The 15,570-nt window shown below is 35.6% G+C and overlaps 1 protein-coding gene across 1 annotated transcript in view; it reads left to right on the plus strand.

The window, feature by feature from the left end:
• Positions 1–15,570, plus strand: part of LOC148944898 (uncharacterized) — a 192,450-nt gene that overhangs the window by 75,712 nt on the left and 101,168 nt on the right. Inside the window, exon 5 of the mRNA XM_089098888.1 lies at positions 3,594–3,743. Within this exon, the coding sequence (XP_088955014.1) occupies positions 3,594–3,743 (150 nt within the window). The remainder of the gene's footprint in view (positions 1–3,593; positions 3,744–15,570) is intronic.

Genomic DNA, 15,570 nt, shown 5'->3' on the forward strand with positions numbered 1-15,570 from the left:
GTTCAGCCGGAATGGCATCAAGACCAGGGGCTTTATTGCTTTTAAGGCAATTGATTGCTTGTTGAACTGCCTTTAACATGGGGGAGCCACATTCACGTCATTTTAAATACTACTGGGAGAGTTTGGTTCCTGCAGGCCATCAGGGCTACGACTTGGATTATGGCAGCATTGATTATCATCTATTGCTGTGGAGAGTTGGTACTGGTTAAGCAGTTTGTCAAAGTGCTCTTTCCAACGATTTATTATTTCGGTATTATTCGAGAGTAAATTGCCGTTTTCATCTTCAACAGATGTACTAGTAGGCTTATGTGATTTACTCCTGATTGAATTTAGGAGCTGATAGATTTTCCTGGTGTCCAATCTAGAGGCAGCGGCTTCCATGTCTTCAGCGATTTTCTCCCAGTACTGGTTCTTATCATTCTTAGCCGACTGGTGGCATTCTCTGCTCAAACGTTTGAACAACTCTGATTTTCTGTCCGATGTCTGTTGCTTTTGTTCAGCCAACTGAATTGTGCGTGTTGACATCCACTTTTTGGATAGTCTTTTGCGGTATCCTATCGTAGCTTCCGCAGCCTCGTGAATTGTATTCCGTATGGTCAACCACTCTTCATCCAAACTTTGAGTTTGCTCGTCGTTCGCTTGCACTTGGAGAGCTTCAAAGCGGTCAGACAACTCTAATCAGAATGCCTGTCGCATATTAGGATCATCGAAGCGATTGGTATCAAATCTTCGTGGAGGTTTCCTCTTGGGGCGTGCTGCAAGTCTTAACTTTAGATCTAACTTGACCAGAAGATGATCTGACCCATGTTTCGAGCCAGTATCTGCTCCAAGGTACGATCTACTATTCATACCCATTGATTCCAACAGCGGGACATGAGGATGTAACCACTCTGGCTTTTTGCTCTACCATCTCTTGAATACCATGTGGCCTTGTGGCTGGGCTTGTGTTTGAATAAGGTATTGATAATGACCAAATCATTCGTCATGGGAAAGTGAAAAAGTCTTGATCCCTTGCTATATCTAGCTCCAAGACTGAAGTGGCCAATGGTAGACTCAGCATTGGATACTTTTCCCCCGATTCTGGAGTTAAAGTCGCCTCCAATAAAGATGAGGTTTCGTTTTGGGACTTTTTTAAGTGTACAAGTTAGAACTTGGTAAAAAGATCTGCTTCGCTCTCCGGTGCGTTTCTTGTTGGAGCATAAACTACAATAACTGATATGTTGAATAGGTGGCCTTTGAATCGCGCTCTTGTTACTATTTGTGAGATATGTTCCCACTCTAGAAGTGACTTCGTTGATAGGGGGTTTAAAATGATGCCCACTCTACCATACGCAGATCCATCAAGGGTCCCGGAGTTGAAAAAGGAGAAAGAAGCGTCGTCTAATCTCTGAGCCTTCCACAGGGGGGTTGATCTGTGTTTCCTAAATATACATTAGGCCTGCACTTTAACGCAATAATTCCCCCGCTATAAATGACTGGGTCGTAAGGAATTTCTTCGAGAATATATTCCAGCACTCTACATAGAGGGGTTGTTTATGCTTCCAAAACAGTTCCCTAGCTTGCCAATTTTTCGGAGAAGGTATTGATGAAACCTCCAACACATCGATTGCTGGGGATGCCGTAGTATGGGCTTGCCAATTTTTCGGAGAAAACGCCAATGAAACCTTCAACGCGTCGCTTGCCAGGGATGCCGTAGTATGGGTTAGACTCTTTATATTGACTTGCATTTGGACAATTCGTGGAAATATATTTAATCGTGTAGGTTTCCGCTTCCTGATGGCACCCTCTGTGGTTTGGCATATCAAAAACTGGGAGAGGAAATTCTAGTTGTTTAAAACTGCCTACCTAGATGAGAAAACCAAAGTAAGACTTTTCCTATTTTTAACTAAGGACGGAAGACTAGACTAACCTGAAAGGGGGACCACACCCCCAAACCATCAGGACCATCCAGTCTTTTTAAAACCAACCTAGTTCACAAGAGCTTTTAGTCAGGTATCCTATCTGTCTTCAGTTTACAATAATATAATCAATAAGGTTAGCTGTCTTACCATCATGCCAATTTCATGTTAGATTATGGGCCATCTTATGACGAAATACTGAATTGCTTGTAACTAGACTGTAATGCCTACATAGTTGCAGGGGTTAGTAACCAGTAGGCCTACTGTTTTCTTTTCCTACAGCAAATATATCCTTGCTAGGATGCCATCTATCCCGATCAGTATTTCTACCAACCAGGGTGGTAAAATCTCCTAATAAAAATTCTATACTTCTACCTGGAACCCTGTCTATTTGGTATTGCCGCTGTGGGTAAAGTTCCTTTGAGGTACTATCTCCATTAGTTCGATTTACAGGGGCGTATTTTGCTACGACTGATACCTTGAACTTTTTGGTCATACAATTGGCAACTAGAATTCTGTTATTACGAGCTTCCATATGTAAACATGACTTTGCAGCTTCTTTATTCAAAATAAGCCCTACTCCAGTCCTATTCACCCCATCCTTTCTGCATGAGTACATAATTCTTGCATCCCCTAATATCGTGTTTCATAACCCTGAAATATGAAGTTCTGAAATTCCTATAAGTCTAATTTGAAGCGTCTGAATTCGTCTGTCAAAATGTAGATACAACAGTTTTTTTTTCTTTCTAATTTAATAAAAGGTACCGCAATGAAATACTAAACCAGAATATATTCTACAATACTCAACTCTTTTTGCTATTCCATGAAACTGAATTATCAAAAAAAGCAAACCTCTGCAGGGAACAGAACAAGATTCAGGCCCTAAGGTGAGGCTTGCTTAATTTGGCCTGTAACTTTCAAGGTAGTGGCCTTTGAAGTCTATTATAGGTTAACTAGTTATATTATTGATAAACTAGAATCAGAGAGTTTTTATTATAAATAGTTGATGGGTTCCGAGTTGGGTAATGACTTCTGACCCTCAATCCCTCTTATAACTGTATACTTAATGCAAACTAGTCATTGATAATCAACAGCTTTCAGACATTCAGTGACAATTCGAAATTTCTGAACATTCAGGCTCATTACGGGAATCTGACAGTTTCATTACAGGAAACTGACAGTGAGTAAAGGGTCACTACAGATTATTAAGTGAAACGCCATTACGAACCAAATTCTTAAAATCTTCAAGTATTATAACAAGCCAAACTCTTAGAAATGAAATTTATCTACATTTTTTCACAAAATCTTATGATTTATAGTTTGTTCTGATTTTACGAAAATTAATATTTTTAACTAAGCGAACGAGAAGTTATTAGGACAAATGGATTTATTTAAACAAATTAAACTAGAAAAGACCAAGAGATCTGGCTGAGTTTTGGCAGTCTTAAGAATCAAGAAAGGGTTTTTAGATGTTTTCTGACATGCTGGAGTAGAAAATTACGTGTATAATTTACTATTACTTTAAGTCTAATTTAATATCTGAGTGTTTTTTTCGATTTTATTTTTACTATTAAGTTTTCTTTTCTAATTTTTGAAGCACCATGTAAGGATTTTTTTTGTTGTTTAATATTTGTAATACCAGAAAGATTACTTTTGTGATGGTTCTAATGTTGATTTATTTTCAATTATCTTTAGGAGTTGAAGAAACATTCCCAGATTATAGTGAAGATATTTTATCACCCAAACATGAAGATGTTTCTTTGATGGTTCCTCCTTGCTTATCTGAACAGCTTAATGGTAATTTGAAGCCTTCTGAGTTTCAATTGAATATTCCCGAGAATGGAAGTAAGTTTTCTGACATATGAATTGTTTTTCCTTATCAAGTCCAAAAACCCATCTGACTGAAATAAGAACCGTAATTGAAAATGCTAAAGATTTTCTTACGTCCATTCTAAACATATATCGCAAGGACCAAAAGGATGATAGAGTTGCAGGAAAGACATAGAGGAGCATGAAAAAGATTGGGATACCTTGGATGTGAAGGAAGATTTGTTTTGCGAGGAAAAATTAGTGACAGTACTAAAAGGATTAAAAAATAATAAGGTTCCAGGTGCTGATAGTGTGGTAAATCAGTTTCCTAAATATTATGGCTCTGAGGTTAGAAATAAGTTACTGCAGATTATGAATATGATTTTAGAAAAAGGGGAAGTACCTAACGATTTTAGGAAACCTTAATTAAACCACTGTATAATAAAGGTGATGAGAGTGAGTCTGGTAGTTATCGAGGTATTAGTCTGGTCTCTCTAGGTAGCAAATTATTTAGCAATATGATGCTTTTTAGACTAAGAGATTCTGTAGACAAAGTTTTAAGAGAAGAACAGTGCGGTTTTAGAAAAGGTAGAGGATGTGTCGACCAAATTTGCACTCTTAGGTTAATAATTGAGAAGTGCCTGAGCTGTCAAACACCTTTGGTCCTCAGTTTTATACATTATGATGTAGCGTTTGAATCTGTTGATAGAAGAACTTTAGCAAAGGTCTTATCCTTGTATGGTATACCAGACAAATACATTAAAGTGATTAGTGCTGTGTACGAGAATATCACTGCTGCGGTTAAGGTAGGAAACGAGTTTAACAGTTGATATTGTATTAAATCCGGAGTTACGCAGGGTTGTGTTTTATCACCCTTTATATGGATTATTTTGTTGAACTTTGTCTTAAGGAGCACAGGAAAGGCAATAGGAGACCACAGAATCAAATGGGGAGGAAAAACTCTCCTGGACTCAGATTATGCTGATGATTTATGCATCCTAGATGAAAGTGGGAGCAAAATGAATGAACTTTTAGAAGTTTTGTGGGTTCAGGATATTAGAATAGGTTTGAAAATTAATGTTAAGAAGACTAAGTAACTATGGCTAGGAATAAGTGAAGATGAAAAGGTGACGTAGGGTAATGAAAAGACTGATCAGGTAGGCAGCTTCACTTACCTTGGTAGAACTATTAGTAGAGACGGTGGGAGGAGTGAAGATACTAAAAGTAAAATAGCCAAGGCTTAGGTTTTGTTTTCACAGTTGAAAAAAGTTTGGAAGAACAGGAAGAAAGTCTGTTAACCAAGATTAGAATATCTGTAACCAACACTCTAAGAAATTTACAGTTGAATTTTTTGCGAATAATTTGTCTCGAACTATCGGTTGTTTTACTAAGCAAATGGGACTCAAAATCCTCCTCATGGTCATATTGTTGGGTTTCTTTTGTGGATGGTGAAGTTTTCCCCATAGTAGAGTGCAGACAGTCTTGTATCATAGTACTATTTTTTCTTGTTTAGCTTAAAGCTTATTCCAATAGGCAATGCATAGAACTCCCCCTAAAAAAAGTCCCCCCAGACCCCATCCCAAATACTAATGAAATTGATCCCCATCTTTGCTGGTCAAGCTCACTATCACAAAGCTCACATGATAGCTCTAGTTCTGAGAATGGGACAATGATTAGTGTTGGGGCTAATGTCACTATTGATGAAACTGGGTTTCAAGAGGTCCTCTCTAGGAGCGCCAAAAAAAGAAAAAAAAACTCCCCAATCAAAAGCATTTCCCCTCCCCCTGTCCAAGATCCTCTCCCCAAAACTTAGGAATTTACCTCAAAATTTCTCCTAAAACTCCTTTTGAAATAACAAAGATTACTACAATAAGGGTTGCAATTTTCAAATTGTTAAAATCAATGTTCTCTCTTAAAATTCACCGTGATGGATCTTTCCTAATAGCTGTCCAAGATCAGAAATCAGCAGATATTATAATTAATATAAAATCACTTCTGACTATCCCGATTAATTCATCTAAATGGAACACAAAACAATCCCTAACAAAATTAGTAGTAGATGATGTTCCTTCAGAAATACCTATTCAGAAGTTAAAGAAGGGTTTTCAGAAACGGCTGGCAACACAATCCCTGTTGAAGATCTCACCCAACTGGGTAAACCCAACTCTAATGGCCTAGAAACAACTAGATCTTTCTTTTTTACACTTAAGGGAAAAATTAATATCCCAGAAAAGTTATTCCTATTCGGGCAAATCAAACAGCGCAAGGAATACAAGCCAAAGCCTATCTAGTGTCAGAAGTGTCTCAAACTGGGACACACAACAAAGAAATGCATTGAAATTTTTCTAGCCTGTACTAATTGTAAAGGATCCCATCCTAAAGAGTTGACAACTTGCAGCAACACTCAGCCTACATGTATCAATTGTAAAGGCCCACATGAATCTACCAATAAATCACTATGCCCTGCATATACGAAAAGAGCACTAACACTCCAAATAGCAACAGAGAAGGCCATTCCATACCCTTTTGCAGCTATGGAAGTAAATGCTGCCCAACCACACCAAATAAAACCCATAATGAAATCAACCCAAACTCCCAAGTCAAACACTCCCAATGCATCAAGTACCCCTTACAAAACACCATCCTTTAAGCCCCCTAGCTCACATCTCTATCAGAAAGAATCACCAAGCCAACAAGCCTCCTCGTCCAGTGAGATGAGGCCAGCCTGGTCCCCCCTCCCAAGAAGAAACAAACCAGAAACACTATTAGGAATTAATCCCTTAACTGACAAACTGGATTCACAACCAAACATGCAAACCCCAAATATATGTTTGTTCATTCTAAACTGTAATGCAGTTCAGGCCATGAATATACATCAACTACAGAAAACAAATATCATTGCAGAATTGGCAAAATCTACATTCCTAATCATATGCTCATTCAATCAAAAAAAAGATCTTGCTTTACTATTAACAAAGCTGAACATTGATACACAGTCATATGAAAAATAAATCAACAACACAACATATATCAATACTCCAGTGGAACGTAAAATAACTTTCAGAAAATATGTTGAATGAAATAATATCTTTTAGGGATAATAAATCCATTGGTATTTCTTGACCCTAGGATATTCGATTAGCCCAGAGACAATCAATTATGTCGCTGGGATTCACTTTCACAAGAAAACATATATAATCAGAGAGAAAGGGAGGTGGAGTAGCTTTATTAATTAAAAATAATACAAAATTCTGTGGCATCAACTTTCCAGATTTTGTAAATGATGTTGATGCAGTTGGTATCAGTGTTTGGCTGAATAATACAAAAACTTACATAATAAGCTTTTATAACCCTAATGGCCAAACTACAGATGCCATGGATTTCTTCAATTATATAAATAATTCTAATATGTTTAAAAATATCATAATTTGTGGAGACTTTAATGCCCACAGCCTTTTGTTGGGGAATAAACCAGCAAATAGAGCCGGTAAGTTCATTGAGTGTATGACTTCAAATAATACTGAATTAGCTGTTGCTACCCCTCCAAACCTGAATACATATTTCAACCCCAAAAGTGGCAGTTTCTCTACAATTGACCTACAATTTGTGTCATTAAATATTTTGAATAAAATTTATATCAATAAAATTGATAGTCTATGTACTGACCACCTTGCTATAGTTTACTCCCTAAATGAACCTGCTGAAACTCTAACACATACCTCCAAATATATTAACACTAAAGCAAATTGGCCTATGTTCCAAAATAAGCTAAATGATGAAATTACAAGCTTCACCCAAAATTCATGCATTTCAAATGCAACAGCTGACACACATGCTGAACTTTGGCTTCTTTACTAATAAATACAGCTAATCATGCTATCCCAAGGACAACACCCAGGAAAACTTCCCTTCAACATATTCCCATAGCATGGTGGACGAACGAGTGCCAAAATAAATGGAGAATAAAAAAGGCAGCTAGGAGAACATTCCTAAAAAAAACATCACCTACTACGTATTTAAAAAAATGGCAAGCAGAATCTAATCTAAAAAGGACTATAATAAATGCTAAATATAACTACTGGAATAATTTTGCAAATAATCTCTCCAGAGAAACACATGAGCCAATTATACATAAAGTCATAAGCCACATCTGTGGGAAAAAGACTTCCCCCAACCCACTCCTGTATGAGCTTATACATAATAATACCCATTATGACATTGATAATGGAAAAGCTAAGTTATTTGCCTCGCTTTTTGTTAATAAGCTAACATCAAATAATTGCAGCAAAACATCCCCAATCCCTATGAACCCAAGTTACCAACCTCGTCCAGGATCCGAGTATATAACCAGCCCATTTCCAATCCAGGAAATGAATAATGCAAATGCAATACATCATATTAGGACCAAGACTAACAGCAGCTATGACAATATACACCCTACATGGATAAAGAATCTCGCCTCTTCATACAAACAGGAACTTCTAAATTGTTATAGTGATGCTTGGGCTTCATCTACATTCCCCACTATCCGGAAATGTTCGTCCCTCCTACAAATCCTAAAGAAAAATAAACCCAAAAATAACTCTGAGTCTTATAGGCCTATAATGATTACTCCTGTGATGGGAAAAATAATGGAGAAAATGATCTATTATCGACTCCTCTGGTTGGTTGAAAAAAATAATATGATCTCTCACACTCAAACTGGTTTCAGGAAATATCATTCCTAAACAGATTCTGTCATATTGTTAACAAATGCAATAAATGAATCATTTTCAAAAAATAATGTCCTAGTTGCAGCTTTCCTAGATTTTGAAGGGGCGTATGACAGTGTGAACCACCAAATCCTTTTAACTAAACTTGCAAACCTTGGAAAACCCCCCAAGCTAGTATCTTTTATAAAATCTTTCATAGAATTGCCAAGTTTCATTGTTTGTGTAGGTTCAGCCTCTTCACCCCAAAACACATTAACCAAAGGCCTTCCTCAGGGAGCAGTCCTCAGCTGCCTCCTCTTTGCCCTATATCTCTGGGACATGAACCTCCCCCCACAAGAATCTAAAATATGCTGATCATCTCGCTCTATGGTCATCTGGCAACACCTTTGAGATTGCACAGTCAAAGCCGCAAAAGTAAATCTTCCAATTTGTAAATTTTTTTAAATGTTCAGGTTCACCCATTGCACCCACCAAGTCGAAAATAATCCAATTTCACCGAAAGCGAAATCATGTTAATGCAAGACTAACTCTAAATGGAACAACTATTCCAGAAGATAATCATATTAATTACCTAGGTCTCATGCTTGACCAAAAACTTAATTTCTACCTCCACATTTCAAACACAGTAAAAAAAAAATGCTATAGATAAACAAGTATACTAAAAAGACTTCTTTCCACACCATGGGGCTGTAAGGAGAAAACCTTACTCCAGTTTCATAAGTCACATATAATACCTATATTGACTATGGGCTCATCGTCTATGGTGCATGTGCAAAGACCCAGATGCAAAAAATTGAAACAATACAAAATGATAAAATGTCTCATATTTGGTCTTAGAAAACCCACAAGCACCAAGTTTCTGCTTATGGAGAGTGGATTAATAACAATAAGGGAGAGACGTATCTTTCTCTTGATAAAACATCTTACAAATATTGAATCAAATAGCTCACACACCCTAAATAATTGGCTAAGAAATCCAGCCATGTATAGAGGCATTGTAGATTAGTATGCCAATATTCAGAAGAAGTTCCCTGTACCCGCAACGTCTATTGCACCTAATTTCCTCGATCCCACTCCATGGAATTGGCCAATTCCCATAATAAATACTGATTTCTCAAAGTGGACTACACAATAAACCCCCAGTGCTTTCATCCAGAAAAAATTCGCTGAACTTAATACAATTACTTATAAAAACCATTTCCAAATTTTTATTGATGGGTCCAAACTGAATGAGAAGGTAGCAAGTGGTGCTTTCCTTCCTCACCTCAATATTGGAATGGGTGAGAGAATGTATAATAATGTATCTATAATGTCTGCAGAGTTAAACGCCATAATCATGGCATTAGAACACCTTGTGAAAAACCAATCCTTGATTGCTAATTCAAATAATATTATAGTTTATTCTGACTCTTTGTCAAGCCCTGAGTTGCTGTCTTCAGCTCCTCAGTATAAGTTGGACATTGACACTTATCATTGTCTTAGTATTATAGGTAATCTTGCTTCAAGTGGCATAAGAACTTATCTTCAGTATATGCCTCGCCACTCTGGTATAAGTGGTAATCATCAGGTTGATGAAATAGCAAAAAATGCTATAAATATTGACCAGCCAAGTGGGAGACCAATCCCCATTAGAAATATTTACCGATGGAGAATATCAGATAATATATTTAATAAGAATAATCCTAATCTTTCCCCCTTTCCCAATAAGGATTTCTCTAAAATTTATCATAGAATTCGTTCTGGAACAAATGGACTAAATTTTCTTGCATTCTCCTATCAGTTTCCGAATTCAAGTGGTTCAGTTCCCTTGTCTCCTCTGGGCAGGTATTGTAATATGAATAATGAAACAATTGACCACTGCCTATTTGAATGTAATATGCTGACGTCTGCACAGTATAGCTTGCATTTTAAACTGTTAAAGTGCTTCAAACACCACAAAATCTCAGTATCAGCCAAGAACCTAGACATCTATACCTGCACATAGAGCACAGAAATCAATATCTATCATTTTATATTTGAACTCCTTGTGTCAAAAGATCTACTGAAAGATATCTGAGGATATCTAATAAATTAGAGGCAACCAAGCCAGTAGCTCTGTAGCCCACGGAGTGAAGCAAAAGGAAAAGGGCTAAATAGTAACAACTGAAAAGCCCACCTGAGTGAAATAGAAGAACAATATTAGGAGCTACAGTGATGATGATGGTCAAATATGGCTCTGAAGCACGGGCGCTCCGAAAAGCGGATAAAGACTTGCTACATGTTTTCCAGTGAAATTGCCTACGGATTGTTCTGGGTACCCGGCTAACTGACTGTATTCCAAACAGTAGGCTGTGCGAAAAATGTAGTACGATCATGCTTTATAGGGCTATAATGAAAGGAAGATTGAGATGGCTAGGTTACTTTGTGTTGATGAAGGATGACATATTGCCGAAGATTGTCCTTTTCGGCCAACCATCTAGGTCTAAACATAAAGCAGGTCGTCCTCGTCTGGGGTAGGAGGAGGTCATAAAGAAAGATTGAAAGGAAATGGGAACTTCCTGTTAGGGCGTAAAAAGGGAGGCTTTGAATAGCTTGGGATGGAGGAGGGGCGTGTGTAGCTGTGTTGGCCTCAGGCGGCTTGGTGCTGCGGTGAGTTTTTAGTAGTAGTAGTAGTTGTAGCAAGGGTATCATGTTGGACATTTTCGTGGCAGAGAAGTGTATTATTAGGGCATCAAGGTCATCAAAATTAAATCATTTTGTTCTTCCCTCACTCCATCTTAAGTCTATTCACTCCTGAAAATGGTGATTTTCTACGATTATTAGTTTAGTTGTTATTAAACTATTAAGATAGTTTTGATCTTATAAATTATCTCCTTAATTGCCATGCTGAATCGTAGAGTAAAACATGCAAAAACAATTTCTTTTTACACTGGAAGCAGAACAAAACACTTGTACCGCCCATTTTACGCGCATCGATTGAGTCACATTGGGGCGGTACAACTCTTTTCTATTGAATAAATATAAAATAATGAGAACATGTTGATATTAAGTAAGGAAAGTGATGTTTTTTGAATAAAAAAAAAAGAATTATAACCTAATTGGTCTTTCTAAAAACATTTCCCTGTATGTAAGTCAATTGATAAATAATTTGAAGTGCTGAATATCGATAACTTTTAATATTTAACATATTAATACATAGCTTTGATTTTTAATTGTTCATTGATATATATATTTCTCAAAAGAATTGCATTCTTATGCAAATCCAACAAAAATATACAATGCAACAGATCCTAACAAGAGTAGTATAATGATATACAGGAACTGCCCCACCTAGATCACCCGATCAATTTACCCCCTTTTCAATTGAATTCACACCATTTTAAATGAAAACTTTCGACATTTATACAATTTTGAATTTTGATATTTAAAATCAAAACAGGTCTTATAAAAGAGAATGTCTTACTATACTACTGATAAAAATGTAATAATTTAATGTAATTGAATATTTAGTGGATATTTCAATATCAATATCTAAACATTTTACATTATCTTTATTTTTCTTTCAATAACCTTCAAAATCACCTTTGTCTAATTTTAAAATTTTTTTTTCAAGATCAGCTGTTTTAGGATCAAAAGGGTTTAGGTGCAAATAGGTCAACCATTTCACCTTTAAAATCAATAATGATAACGAGTTTATTTCCATATTTAGTTTTTTACACATTTCATCCCTTTAATCGAGTGTTCCATTCCAATGTTTAAATTTTGTTTCTTAATAGCTGGATTGCATTTATTTTCTATTTTCATTTCGCTTAAAACTTTCTCCATTTATTAGTTGATTATTTTATTAAAATAATTTCCAAACCGAAAATAATTTACATATTAGCATACCATTAGTTTGTAACTCTAGACAAGTATCTGTGGTCGAACTAGTTAACGCTCTGACCGGGGTTCTTCAGGTTCCCGGTTCAAGTGCAGTACCCAGCAATTTTTTTAAGAATGTTGCGATACAGATAAGAGAAAATAGAATATGACCTAATTCATTCAATATATCAATATTTGTCAGCGGTATCGGGTGATTTTTGATTCTTTCTGACGTTCCCCGTTTTTGGGAAGCGAGCATTCTTTGAATTGTGAACGCTCTTCCACGCTGTTTAGGTACCTTTAACCACTTCTACTCGTATTCTCTTGGGTCTACCACGTTTTTTGGGGGCTTCGTCAACCACTTCCGGTCCAGATCCATCAAATTTGTGTGTACTTGGTAATTTTAAACCTCAATCTTTCGGTAAAGTCCCCGGTAATGTTAAACCTTCACCTTTAGCGTTTGAAGAATCAGTAATTTTATCAACAGTTTCCTTTCCAGCATATGAAAAATAAAGCCAAATTGTGGTTACGAATATGGATTGATAATGGTCGACCACTATCCGGAAATGTATTTGAAATAAAACAAAAAACTAAGCGTGTGTTTAAAAAACGTCTGCGATCAAGCCGATATAAAGGGTTAGATTGTCCTACCACCAAGAATGAATGGGATAAAGTGATTAATTCAGCTAAATTAGATAATTCAGCAAATCTTAATTGCCTCATCTCTCAAGCTGCGTGGTATGACCACGATTCAGTTACATTTCCCAAAGTGAATTAAGCGGTGCACGAATTTTAATCAACATGTCTTGATTCGGCTCTCCCGTCCTCCTTGTCTCAGGCACAAGTCTTACTCGTTTATATTGACAATGTAATTGCATCTGTTAAGAAATTGAAATCAAGCTCTGTTGATGTTGATGGAATTAGTATTTATCATCTGGAAATAAATTGCCCGTCTTTTTTTCCATTTACAGTTGCTTTTCCAAATGGGTATTTGTTGTTCTCTTGTTCCTGATAGCTTTTTGTGTGGAACTGTCACTTCTGTTCTTAAACATGGAAACAATCGTCTTAACTGTTATTCTTAAACGCCTAGCACGGCTGCTTGTAATTTTAGTAACATTTTTTAATATATCCTACTTCTTTTCATTAATGTGGATGTAGATTCTTGGAAGAATTAACTGGGTTTTTGGTCTGGTATTGGTTACCAGCGGGCTCACCCTACTCTTGCTTGCCTTCTTGAAGGTGCTTCTGATAAAGGGTATAGTCTTTATATTTGTGCCCTTCATCTTTCTAAGGCTTTCGACGGTATTGTACATAGTCAGGCTCTTTATTCTCTTTATAGTCACGGCATTAACCTTTCACTTATTTTTTTTCTTAGGTTTTGGTATAGTAAATCTTATGTTCGATTTAAACCTAATGGTGTTCTTTCTTCTTTTATTGTCCCTGTTCGTTGGGGTGTGCGGCAAAGAGGAGTTTTATCTCCAAGTATTTTTAAATTTTTTATTTCTAGTGTCCTTGAAAATATTTCTTCTATGTATTTTGTCGGGTTAACTGGTATTTCTTACCTTGCTTATACTGATGGCATTCTTCTAATTAGCCGATCTAAATTCAGACTATCGCAGATGGCTCATAAAGTTTCTTATTCTTTTACTAAAATAGGTCTTTCGCTTAACGTTGATAATTGTGAGTATCTTTTCTTTTAAATTTTCATCCCCTCCTAAACCTCTAAATTTTTTTTATCCCTCATGTAGACTCGATGTGGAGGTTGGGTATTACACTTACCAAAAATTTAAAAAAATTTTGGGAGTGTGCTGTCCGGGGTGCCAAAACAAAGATCCAGATTGGTTACTCAAAAATTGTAGTCAATCGAGGCAAATATAATCTTATTGCCCTTGGAAAGCTCTATTCTACTTTTTCTAATCATTATGTTCTTTATGTTTCTGGGCTCTATCTTTTTTTAGGAATAAGGATTTTAGTGATACTTGAGTGGCTTATTTTCGTTTTTGTAAATATATTTTCTATCTTCCTCTTTGGTATAGGAATCGAAAACTGATAAATAAGTTTTACCTTCCTAATATTTCTGAGAAGCTGACTGGTTTGCACGAAAGACTTTCGGAAATAGCGTATAGGCGTTTGTTACCTCACCATGGTTTGATCCGTTTGTTTTATTAATTTCTATTTATTTAATGTTTTTGTTGTTTAATTGTTATTCGTAATTCATTGTTTGTGTTTTTTTATCGTACTCCACTATCTATCTTGTGATGTAAGTGGGTTATAAATAAATATATATATATATATATATATATATATATATATATAGTACCTAATGTAGCTGCACCACTTGCTAGAGTAGCTTTACCTATTGCAGCTACTAATGGTATTAATAATGGAAGTAAGCCACTATTCTGAATCAGTTGATGATGTAATATACTTATATAGGCATCATTGTTCTTTATTTTTCCTTGCTCAATTTGTTTTCTTTTAAGCAATGGCTTAACAGGTTCTTTACCAACAATAGTATTTTTCTTAAAACATCTGTTTATTTTTACTTTTTGAGGAGGAGATAAATGAATTGTGTATTCAATAAAGTAAGCTTTTTTATTGATTTCAAATTTATCGAGAAGAGATAAGAATGGAAATCCTGGATGATTTTAAAGTAGTTGTTTATAGGATACAGCAATATAACACTCTTTATTTTAATTTTTATATTTTTCAATCTTATGAAGTATTAGTTTAACATGTTCTTGTTCATTCACTTTTGTATGCGTTACTCGCAAATTACATTTTTTGCATCCAAACACGATTTAATTTTTTGTTTTTAAAACTCTGATAAATAGATTGTATACTCTTCCGTTTATTAGAGAGTTATTTTTATAGATAAAATTCCAAGGTAAAGATTTTGGCAATACTCTGCAAAAAACTTCATAGGGTTGATTTTACGTCAACCTTCCTATCATTCTCTTTTGGAATGCTTCATCAGGATCTTTTTCAAGTATATTTATTAAAAAATTTTCGAAATTGTCTAAAGATGACAATTTCAGACAATTTGTCTGATTCTATCAATTTCTTTTGGACTACAACACTTGAAAAATGTAAAATGGTTACAGTTTAATCGTATAATTTTAGGTGTATCAAAATAGCTCTGAGAAATATATATTATTGGTGTATTTCGTTTTCTAAATCTCAAAAATAAATCTTCAATTTTTTTCTGATCTATTTCTGTTATAAAATCGTCAAAGATAAATAAATTTTTGAAACTAGGGATCTAGGTCATCTACATCAATGATGTCAGTCTTATCATTGCTCCCAACCAA

This window comes from Artemia sp. Qi Xiang Cuo, chromosome 13, assembly GCF_049724085.1.
Source record: "Artemia sp. Qi Xiang Cuo chromosome 13, ASM4972408v1, whole genome shotgun sequence".
Classification (NCBI taxonomy): domain Eukaryota; kingdom Metazoa; phylum Arthropoda; class Branchiopoda; order Anostraca; family Artemiidae; genus Artemia; species Artemia sp. Qi Xiang Cuo.